We start from the raw sequence: 12,197 nt of genomic DNA, 5'->3' as shown, positions 1-12,197 counted from the left end.
TAATAACAAATGAAACAATTGACAAAGGATTAATTTCCAAAATATACAAGCAGCACATACAAGTCAATACTAGAAAAACAAACAGCCCAATTAAAAAGCAGGAAAAAGACCTAAACAGACCTTTCTCCAAAGAAGACATACAGATGACTAACGAACACATGAAGAGATGCCCAACATTGCTCATTATTAGAGAAATTCATATCAAAACTACAATGAGATATCACCTCACACCTATCAGAATGGCCATTATCAAAAAGTCTACAAACAATAAATGCTGGAGAGGGTGTGAAGAAAAGGGAACCCTCTTGTACTGTTGGTGGGAATGTAAATTGACACAGACACCATGGAAGATGGTAGGGAGATTCATTAAAAAACTAGGAATAAAAACACCATGTGACCCAGCAATCCCACTCCTAGGCATATACCCTGAGGAAACCAAAATTGAAAAAGACACATGTACCCCAATGTTCACTGCAGCACTATTCACTGCAGCTAGAACATGGAAGCAACCTAAATGTCAATCAACAGATGAATGGATAAACAAAGTGTGGTACATATCTACAATGGACTATTACTCAGCCATAAAAAGGAACACGTTTGAGTCAGTGCGAATGAGGTGGATGAACCTAGAGCCTATTATACAGAGTGAAGTAAGAAAGATAAAGATAAATATTGTATACTAACGCATATATACAGAATCCAGAAAGATGGTACCAAAGAATTTATTTTCAGGGCAATGGAGAAACGGACATAAAGAATAGACTTATGGACTCAGGTTTAGGCAGGGGGGTAGGTGGTAGGGGAAGAAGAGGCTGAGATGTATGGAGAGAGTAACATGGAAGCTTACATTACCATGTGTAAAACAGATGGCCAATGGGAACTTGTTGTATGGCTCAGGGAACTCAAAGAGGGGCTCTGTATCAACCTAGAGCTGTGGGATGGGGAGGGAGTTGGGAGGGAGATTCAGAGGGAGGGGACATATGCATACCTATGACTGATTCATGTTGATGTTTGACAGAAAACAACAAAATTCTGTAAAGCAACTATCTCTCAATTAAAAAATAAATAAATTTTAAAAAGTCTTCCAATTTATGATAGCCATTTTCATATCTGAAATAGGATTTATATAGAATTTAATTTTATAACATGATTTATCTTCATGTTTCAATAATGTGTTCTTTCAATTTGTTTGCAGAATTTTTCTATTATTATAAATCTCTATATTATGAAGGTTTCAGTGAATAAAAACTATTAAGATTCTATAAGCTAAGACACAGATTTGTCTTTGCATTACTTGAAATCAACTTTACATTTTAAATGATTTTTCTTAGGAGTGCCTAGAATAAAATACTCAAAGACTAAATTACTTTGCTGAGGTACAAGCAGATCTGATCACTTTGGAAAGAATACACACATAAAATAAAAACAGACATAGTAACGTAGTATGGACCCCTTTCTGCAAAAGTGACAAGAACTGCAATTTAGATATGAAGAACACAAACATGAAGTCAGACTGTTCTGCGATAGCTGTGAAATAACTTCAAGGTTATACCTGTGGGAAAAAGTATGTTTCTGAAATAATTTTCTCTCCAGAAGTGATTCTGTAAAGAAAATAATCAAGCAGCGCAAAGAATTTAATGCTGAATGATCCTGTCACCCATTCAATCTCACCAACTCAGCAGTCACTCATTTCACATTTAATATCATAAAGTTTGCATGTACAGGGGAAAAATTATTCCATATATTCATAATTTAACTCTGAACAGGAATTGTGAACTGAGTTATTCAACTGAAAAGGAAATTATCATTTTAAGTATGCAAAAGCAAGGTTCACTTTAACTGTTTTAATAAAGGAAAAATATTCTATTACTTTCAAATGTAAACCAAAGGTACAGTTAATTCAATGGTAAAAATTAAACTAATAATTTTGCCTAATAGTTAATAATAATAATGCCTAAGTTAACAAATTTATATAAAATTGGCATAATATAATATATATCTATAGACTGATTAACAAAAGGGAACACATGTACATATATTCTTGGATTTTGTGGTTCCAATGAATGAATATTCATTATGTGCCAATTACCACAAATAAACATATACAATATGGTTTGTAACTCTGTATTCTTCTGAGGGCAGAAACTGTATGAAACAGACCACATTTATAGGTCTCCTGACCATCCCTCCCATCTCTTCCCTGGACAGTCTTTGCTCACAGTAGGCTTTCTCTCTCTCTCTCTCTCTCTCTCTCTCTCTCTATATATATATATATATATATATTTTTTTTTTTTTTTTAACCTAGTTAAAAGCAAGTGTAAATCAACTACAGTGGGATAGTGAGCATTTTTACACTCTTAGTTCATTTACCCAATAAATATTGGGGGGGTCTTCTACTATGTATTCCATATCAGCAAGTGTAATTCAGCTATGGAAAAAGAGCCAGACAGAAGCTGTTCAAACTCCTGGAAGTTAAGAGCTTGTCAAACAAAACAAAGTAAAACAAAACAACCGCCTATTGTGTCAATACATCTAAAAAGATGTCTCCAAGGGAATCAAATAGAACAAAAAATCAGTTATTCAAAATGTATGCCTCAGACACAAAAGACTTGGGAACTGTGCTCACAGATCCAGCTGATCATTTATCAGACTACTGGAAAACATGGGCAGATGTAAAAATTTACCAGTTGTTGTTACCTAATTTGGCAATCTAAAGACAGCTTTTTTTCTTTTTTTTTTTCTTTTGGTACACTCAAATACATGAATAAATAAACCTGTTAACTATATTCTTTTGTATTATTTAACCACCGAGATACTCGAACTGGGGGTACCCTACATCATTAACACATGGAAGAGAAATGTTAAAATTTCACTGTGTCATATGCAATTTAAGAGGCCTGATCTCCTAAGAGATAACCAAGTATCAGCATTCAGAATTCTTGAATCCAGGCCAAAGAGAGTCGCAACACATCTACCACTTGACCCCAATTTGAACTTTAATTCCATAATATTAAAGAGAAAAAGCTGTAAAATTTGATGATCCCACAGAAGTTACTAAGAAAAGATCCAATCTTACCTTGTGTTTGATGATGCAGTTCAGGCACAGAAGATGTTCCTATATTACATAATTACAACTGCCAAGATAATTCAGTCACCAAGAGAAAAAATTACTAAGTTACTAAAAGGGAAAGCGGGAAGTTTTCGGTGTTGTACTTACAGTACAATGCTCTTAGCTAGGCTACAAACTATGCTTGTTTACAGCTGAACTAAGAATTCAGTCTTCTGCATGGGGCTGAGGTGTGTCAGGGAGAACTATTTCTTTGTAAATAAATCTAGGGGCCAAATTAAAGGAAGTTGCAAAAGCAGGTGTAGAGCAGTTGAGTTGTTTCAGTTTCAGAGAAATAAAGTAAATAATTGTACTGGAATTTGTTCAGTTCTGGGCATTCTGCCATACAGGAAAGGGTGTGTAATTACTGAAGCTAACACATCCATGTAAAAATGAAGTAATATCAATAGAACACAGTTGGGATCTAAATTTCCTTTTTTATCTTCAAAAATTAAGGATCTCTATAATGACTCTCATTTCACTCTTTGATATTTAAATATCACTTAAGTTAATATGAACACATGAAGGCAGAATTGTGATTTTCACAAAGTTAGAAAATATAATCTTTAAAGGTGGTATTATTCTCCTTGAAAGCCTCACAAATGAAGAACATACCAATTTTCACTCATCAAAGATAACAAAAAAAGCATACCCAATACCTCACATAGAACTTCACCAGAGTAAGAGAAGTACACATAATATTAGCACGTTTTACCAAATCTATTCTTTGCTTACCATTTCATGCTGTTTGGATTGAACTCAATCTTAAACCTGGATTCCTGACGTCTTAAATCATAAAGCCAAAATAAGAGGGTGTGGTTTGTGGGAGAACAATGGAAGTTAGAGCACCTAGGGAGTCAGGCCAAGTTCAAATAGAGATCTCAATTATTCAAGAAACTTTATGACAGAAGATGAAAGAGTGTAATAAATATTATACGTGTGATTTTACAGAATATAAATCAACTTGCACCTTAAATAGAGCTATGAAAAATACTTAATGCTGTTCAGGATTGGCCATATGATTTTTTAAAGAGTATTTCTACAATCCAGGATGAGATTCTACCAATTATAAAAGTTCAATATACTCCCCCAATGATAATAAGAGCCTACTCCTGGTTCCTGGCTCACTGCTTCCCTGAGCCTATGACATTATCATGCTGACACTTCTAAGTTGCAGGGATGGCAGTGAATTTCTGAATGAGTCAATGTCTTACCAGATTCCAATTCTTTTCCATCCAAAGGCATGCTGTCCATTTCAAGGGTGAATCAATCAGTTTAGCCTATGATTTTCACAGGAATTGGCAAGGCTCTCTGAGGGGACTGCATTTGGCCATATTTCTTTACCTGACCACATGTAAGCTAGGCACTAGATCATTCTTGGGTAAGCCTGAAAACTATCAGGATACAAAATAATTTGTTTCCAACATCTACGTTCATCTTTGGAAGCCTGTGTTCTCAGCAGGAGTTGAACTGAACAGTAGAAACTGCCAAATGATGATCCTGAGTGTATAAACCCAACAGCCAATTGGTGGCTTAAGTTCAACGGACACTTCCTGTAATCTCAGGCTGGAATCCAAGGAAAACATTACTTTGCTAATCGCATGGGCTGACTGTTTCTTTCTCTTGAAGGATGATTCTTAACTGGAAGACATTTCTTTTGTGATTACTTGGTTTACATGATGATGGTGGATATTTTGTGACATCACCAAGATAAATCACACCCTTTAATTCCCTACACTTCATTTTCAGTTAAGTTGGACAGATGGAAGATGAAATATAAATTTCTTTCATATTTTTAAAAGACTTATGCCATTATTTGACCATCCATGTGAAATAAAATTTAAGTTTGTTCCACACAGAGATCAGATTTAATTTCTAGATCAATATGGATATAGTGCAACTCAAATTGTCTTAAAGGTAAGAATGTACAGCTGAGTACATCCCAGTTTTCTAGGTGCTATCTTGAGATTCCCTTGCTTAGTAGTGTTTCTATGAATGTGGCAACAGATTCCATTATCCTCACAAAATAGCCAGCTGGTGACAAAGTGATCTGATAGCATTATTTATTTACTTCCTCTTTCAACAATCATTCATGCAGCTCTAGTATATTCAAGGGTCCAGGCAAGGAGTGGCCTATAACATGTGTGTGAAGCAACATATAAAAACTGCCTCTATCCTTAGGTAGGGGATTCCCTAGTAGCTCAGTTGGTAAAGAATCCGCCTGCAATGCAGGAGACCCTGGTTTGATAACTGGGTCGGGAAGATCCACTGGAGAAGGCATAGGCTACCCACTCCAGTATCTTGGGCTTCCCTGGAGGCTCAGCTGGAAAAGAATCCGCCTGCAATGCGGGAGACCTGGGTTTGATCCCTGAGTTGGTAAGATCCCCTGGGGAAGGGAAAGGTTACCCACTCTAATATTCTAGCCTGGAGAATTCCATGGACTGTATAGTCCCTAGGGTCGCAAAGAGTCGGACATGACTAAGTCTTTCATTTTCATCCTCAGGTAGCTTTTAATTATATCATCCAAAGGAGCACGTGATGAGTCAGAGCAGTGGTATAAAGTGCTAAGAAAGATCAGCAGAGAGTTGACTTCAGGCTGGGGTGAACTTGGTTGGTTTCATGAAAGAGGGAGAACTTGAACAGAAGTGAGTTCCTTCTTTCTATCTGCAAAAGAGCAAGGGCTTCTATAAAGGCACATGCATGCAGCTATGGGACTAACATCAACATGAAAGGTCACAGCTTCATAAAAGAGAAAGAATATGAATCTCTGTATTTTGTCAAGAATAAGGAGCAGCTTCTGGCATGGGAGGATCTGAAGGAAAGAGAGGCCCAGTAGAGGAAGATTTCAGTGTTCCTATGACTCCCTAAATCCAATTTCAGGTATTAACAGACTAATGATTTGTTAACAAGATGGCTGCTGGTTGCCTGTCATTTTCTTCCCTACTACCTATCATGAATTGTCCAGAGGGAATTCACATGAGGTATTGTAGTGACTTGGATATAATTTACAAGAACCCAGATTCTTCCTCTCAAAATTCAGGTGCATGTTAAAAGATATTATTTTCCACTTCTTTAACCAAGTGCTTTGACATGATGTTCGGGTTTGTACTATGTCAGCATGTTAAGAAAATTTATTTTCACTATTCTACTTCTTATAATAAATACATAAAGCTGTTTTAATTGGTGAGATCAACATGGTGAAGTATTGGAAGTTTAATGCCATGTCGAAGTATATATTGTCACAGCAAAAACATGGCTCAGTATTCAAAAAAGCTTTTCTGTCTTCATATCAGTGGCCTGGAAGAAGTTTATCAGTCCCAACAGACACATATTTAAAAGTAGAACCCCAGTTTCTCTTAGGGAGGGCAATTTCTTCTTATGTAGAGATGATGATGATTATAGTAATATTAGCCTTTACTATGAGCATTTACTAAGTGTAAGGCAGTATCAAAATTTTACATAGGTTAATTTAATGCTTTTAATAACTATTATTATCTTCATTCTACAAATGATAAACTGAGGCAGAGAGAGGTTACCACTCAGCAAGTAATGGAACCATGATGGGAACCCAGCCGTTTCCCCCTCACACTGGAGGAATCTCTGCATCCCAATGAAACATCCGTTCTGAGACACATCCACCATCAAACAAGGTCTGTTCTCTGAGATGAGCGGACCTGATCCCATCACTCCAAGCCTAAGAAAATGAGGCACCTTTTCTTTCCCTAAAATTGTACATCCTCCAGTAATACTGCTCTTTGAAACATGACCAAGGACATAAACTAAAATTAACTATTTCATTTGAGTCTAACACAACTACAAATGTGACTTTCTAACTAGTATTTTAGAATCAAACATATAAGGTAAATAGTAATTAGCTTTCTTATTCTTAGGTAACTTTTCTGTGCTCTGTCTGATTTGGCAGACAAAGGCAAGTGACATATTTCAGGAAAGTCTAAGAAATGTTTACTCTAATTATAGAGAAATTAGAGTATCTTGCTTTGTAGTACACAAATCCTATAGGAACTAGTTAGTTATTTAAAATCAGGCAAGTATCTTGGAACAAGAGATAGATATGGTGTCCTGGGTTGAATGACTGACGCATTGAGTAATGAGCACTGACAATCTTAAAAGAAATTAAGAATGAAAATAGTGAATGTAAATTAATGGACTCAACTTAAGAACAAGAACAGAAGTGTATCTTCCCACTAACTAAATAAAGTGGGAGACATATGATAATTCTAATAAATAACAAATATCTGTATATTTTTTGCCTACCCCAAGAAACCAGAACTCTTTTTGCTGTCTCCCACAAAACATCCATTCAACATACTATTCATTGCCAAAAGATAAAATTTTGAAGTCATTTGAGGCCATCAAGGAATTATAGGGCAAAAATTCTGATAGGTTTCCAATTTCTTCTACATGCAGGGTTATCTAGTTTAAAGGTACAGACACAAAGGTTCCTATTGCTATGCTTACTGAGCACAGTTTCTGGTTTTAAGTTAGTTCTGGGCACTTTGATAAATTTACTGTCATATTTTACCAAAATGCAGTATACACTAAGAGTCACAAATAAATCAGAGTCTTCTCATTTTACAGCTCCTTGGGTCAGATCTCAACTAAGAAGGAGGAGTCCTTTTTCCCTCCCTAAAGGTGATAGAATCTTAGATAATCTATAGTTTGGGAGAAAATGAAAATAGTACTGACTAATTTTCTAGTGTCTTCCCAAATTCTTAGTTTGTGAAATGTTTAAAAACTTCAAATTTCTGTGATGAATGAAAAATATTTTGACCATCTTGCTACTAGGATAAGTTGTAAAATAATTTTTTCTTGAAAATACAGCTCTAATGGCAAGACACATCTCCTAGTTTTAAAGGAATCTCTTATATACACACCCATCTTTAAGTTACAGCAAAAAGTAAAATAAGGAAGTTTTAAACACCCTTTCATTCTTTGTCATCATTAGTCATGGGCAAAGAATTCCAGCCTACATACAACATCTAAGCTTGTATCTCTTGAGGAAAAAAAGACTAGCAATTTAAATCATAAGATTTAAAAAGACAAGTTCACTATTAGATTATCTCCAACAAAATAACTCTCTTCATAGAAGGCATATACTTTTTGGTTGCTTGTGTGTTTTTTAAGGAGGACACTTATCTTTAAGAAAAGATAAGTGTCCCTGGAGGTTTACACTCACATTCACCTTATTAAGCTTCTAAATCTTAAGCAGTTAAAATTTCTCTAAGCCCATCAGATCAAAATCTAATTTAGAAGGCTACCTGGATCTGAAGGGTAACAGTATTAAGTGCCTTTAAAAAAATCAACATAAACATGACATTTAAGCAAACTGGCACAGTGTGACAAGTTTTAGAACAGTAGCTCACAAGATGAGTATACTCTGATTAAGACAAACACAACAAATAGAACCTTTAATCCAAAAAAGCACGGAGACAACCCTATGTAATACCTATGTTAAAACGTTCAACAGATCTAAGGCTGTCATAGGCCTCAAGTTGCCGGAGTCCTGACAGAAAAGTCAGTGATGTGAAACACGCTTACAAAGCTGGGCGTGCATGCACACACTCTGCAAAGTGAGCGAGACAGAGACACCGATCACCACTGATATTGTCCTTACTTGCAGACGCACAAGTATCCTGCATGTTCCGATTCTGACTGGCACCTGGAGCGGCTCTACCTGCCAGTCATCCCAATGTACTCAGGGATGTAAACACCTTATAATTAGAAAACGTGAAGGTGTCAAGGACGTTAGACAAATTGAAAACACATCCAAAGATTAACTTTTAAAGGCATTGAAGAAATAATGAATTGCAAAGTCTAAAATCAGAGGATGTACCTGCTCCTTCACGGAAGCTAGAATAGTGGTGGCTGTGGTCTCGGGCTCCATGCCGGGGCCAGTGGAGGCAGCTTCCTGGCGGGTCTGTGGTTGCCCCTCCTCCACCAGTGAGGCCTGTTCAGGGGCTGGCATTCCTCCTGCAACCAAGCAGGCAAAGGGTTAACACTTTCATCTGCTTCTGCGCAGAAGAGGCAGGGGCTCCTCACACAGGGTTCCCAGGAACCACTACAGACTTCTACACGCCAAGATCACAATGCCTTACGGCTATATGATGTCTAAGAGGCAACATCCAGGGTCAAAGGAGAACGGGTATTACCAAACACTAAAAAATAGCAATAGGATAATAATGACAATAAAAAACACCGAGAAAATATTTAAACAACATTCACAGTCTAAAAATGACATGCAAAGTGTTAAGGAAGAGGACTCAAAAACACACCAAGGACAATATAGCTGTTAGATGCTATAAAATTCCTTAATTTTCTAAACAGTTCATCATTAAGTAAATATGATTGCCTTATCATGAAAAAAATAGTAACAAACACTCTAGACTGCTATAAGGGTCAATTTTCAAAGATGTACACGAGTAAGAAGATACCTACAACTGTAAATGCTTTACGACTGCAGAAGAGGCTTATGCATTAGAAGAAAGGCTTGAAAAAATAGGCAAAATTCTGCAGTATTAAAAAAAATCAAGACTGCTGGTGGAGTATTATAGCTAGCTTGGTTTCCTTAGAGGAATCTGTTTATGCAAAGATGACAATGACTATGGTGATAGTGTTGAAAGAGAATTTATTTTTCAGGACCATAGACTGTGACAGAAAAATGGGTTCTTGTCAAGTGAATAGGTGCCTCTCCTACATAACATACCGAGAGTGGTGTGTTTGCTGGGAAACTTACTGATTTGATATGGATTTTCATATAAATTTGAGAAAGATTGGGAAAAGCTACCCACATAAAATGTTGTAAATATTCTAATAACTTGTTTACCTGTCAGTCTCTCTGTTACCTCCAGAATAGAGTTTTTCATACCATGAGACCAGCCTAGAGCCTGGCATATATAATATTCAATTAATCTTCGCCAAATAAATGCATACATGAATGAAGGACTGACTGTCTCTTCCATGTCGCATAACAGTCATTAGGCAAATCTGACCACAAGTGCTATGGTGCTCCTGAGATCTTATTTAATTAAGACATTACTCTGTGTACTTGTATTTGAGACCACAAATGCTGTTTTGACATTCTTCACAGTTTTCTCCTAAAAATTATTCTAGTCTCACATTTTGATTTCTTTTCAACTTCAACAATGTTCATTTCTGTAGGATGACCTGGGGTGGGGGGGAGGGGGAAGAAGTTCCCCCTTCCCTCAAATGTCAGTATCAGCTTGCTGTTTATTTCCAAACTCATAATCTGTAAGACAAGGGAAGGTGAACATGTCACCTGAGCCTCCACCTCCTTCCTCACTCTCCTGACTTGCACATTGGGGAAGCTGGGGTTAGGTTCTAGGGTGCTGCCAATGTCGCTTTATTGTTGCCATATTAACAGGCAGAAATGGAAAATGGGTCTGATGAGCAAGTGTATTTTGCCCTAATGGGGCTCTTCCATGAGGAGTTCTCATGGCTGCTCTAGAGGTAAATTCTTTATTGTCAGTTTCTGTGGGGCCCCAGGCTAAGCAGAGCCTCAACTGCAAAACGGAGGACCTCCAGTTCAAGAGGGAGGAGGACCTCCAGGCTTGACGTATGTGGGCCCAGGATCAAAACCTAAGTGCCTTTAACATGAGCCACCACTTCCTCACTTACAAAAAGAGCTTACTAATTCTTCCCACAACACCATGGGATGATTTTTATGACAATCTTTTATTTTTTAGTATGTATGTTAATAGATATATAAAAATAGTGCACTCAAAATATCATTGTTGTTGTTAGCTGCTCAGTCGTGTCCAATTCTTTGTGACCCCATGGACTATAGTCCACCAGGCTCTTCAGTCCATGAGATTCTCCAGGCAAAAATACTAGAGTGGGTTGCCATTCCCTTCTCCAGGGGAAAATATCATTAACTGGATAAAATAATGCATTTCTGTATTTAGCCAGTGCCCATTATAGATAAGATTTAAGGTCTATGAAAAAAAATGCCACACATAACAATCCTAGACTTGCACTTAAGGCTAGTAAAGATATGAAAATATTCTATGCCATGAAAAAACTACACACCTTAAAATAAGCAGATGGTTGCAAAGAACAAAAATGTTACTATGCAACAGTGAAACAAATAATGCCAAGAAACAAAAATTTTAAATGTCAGGAGTATAATACCCTGAAATAACCAATGTATAAGAAAAAGAGAAGCAAAATTTCAGTGAACAAAGAGAGTTTGGGAAAGAAAGAAACGTCACTGGGGAAGTAATTACTCTTGACTAAAAATAGGAGAATCCTGGCTATTTAAAGAAAGATACTGAAAAATACTGTTGTAATTGCATTACATCACTGTGAGTGTACCATACTTAATTTCATGATATTTATTTTCTGATGACTGTCCAGATCTATGGTATCAGATGAACATCTTCTGAATACCACTCTGCCCACGTAACAACATGCAAGGTGATACGGGGGTACAGGGATAAAGAAAGGTCACTGACCGTTAGGGGCTCATCATCTAGCTGAGGCAGCAAAATACGAATCAGATCAAGACAGAGGCAAGAAGCATGTGATGGAGTAAGAACACTGAAATCAACAGGAAGAGGTGATGAAAAGGAAACTATTATTCGGCAAGAGAGGACATTTGCATAGGTAGGCATGATTTCTACTCTCAGATTCCTCAAAGACTAGGAGACACTGCAGGCAACCACTAACACTCACGGGATAGATGATGACCAGGGTACCCAGGCATAACTGAGGGTGAGACACTTCACTACGCCTCATTTCTGAACAGTCCCTGCAGCCCATCACCAAAATGGGGCAAAGAAGGGATGCCATAATACTGACAAGTTATATACCTACCTAGTAATCTGTTCATTTACATAGCTCTCATAACAATTTTAGGAGTTGGAAGGAATCAAGCTAAGTCTAAAGTTACAGAATATTATTACTTCTCCCATTACCAAAGCAAAAAAGCAATGACTACTTATATGGCAAAGAGACTTGAGAAATTAAGCTTTGTGCGTCCCTCAATTATCTCAACTGGCCTGATCTGGGCAATTACATTTTAGGGACCTGAGTACACTTACAAATAAGTTGA

At 37.0% G+C, this 12,197-nt stretch overlaps 1 protein-coding gene across 10 annotated transcripts in view; it reads right to left on the bottom strand.

Moving 5' to 3' along the window:
* Nucleotides 1–12,197, bottom strand: part of PKP4 (plakophilin 4) — a 249,060-nt gene that overhangs the window by 171,757 nt on the left and 65,106 nt on the right. For 9 of the 10 annotated variants that reach the window (XM_065931584.1, XM_065931591.1, XM_065931587.1 and 6 more), the window contains one exon: nt 8,961–9,097. The exons of the other annotated variant lie outside the window; for it this stretch is intronic. In XM_065931584.1, coding sequence (XP_065787656.1) covers nt 8,961–9,092 — 132 coding nt within the window. In that variant the 5' untranslated portion in view covers nt 9,093–9,097. The remainder of the gene's footprint in view (nt 1–8,960; nt 9,098–12,197) is intronic. 10 annotated transcript variants of the gene reach the window in all.

The sequence above is a fragment of the Muntiacus reevesi genome, chromosome 3 (assembly GCF_963930625.1).
Source record: "Muntiacus reevesi chromosome 3, mMunRee1.1, whole genome shotgun sequence".
Lineage (NCBI taxonomy): Eukaryota > Metazoa > Chordata > Mammalia > Artiodactyla > Cervidae > Muntiacus > Muntiacus reevesi.
The sequence above is the reverse complement of the archived record's forward strand: the minus strand, read 5'-3'. Positions and strand labels throughout refer to the sequence as shown.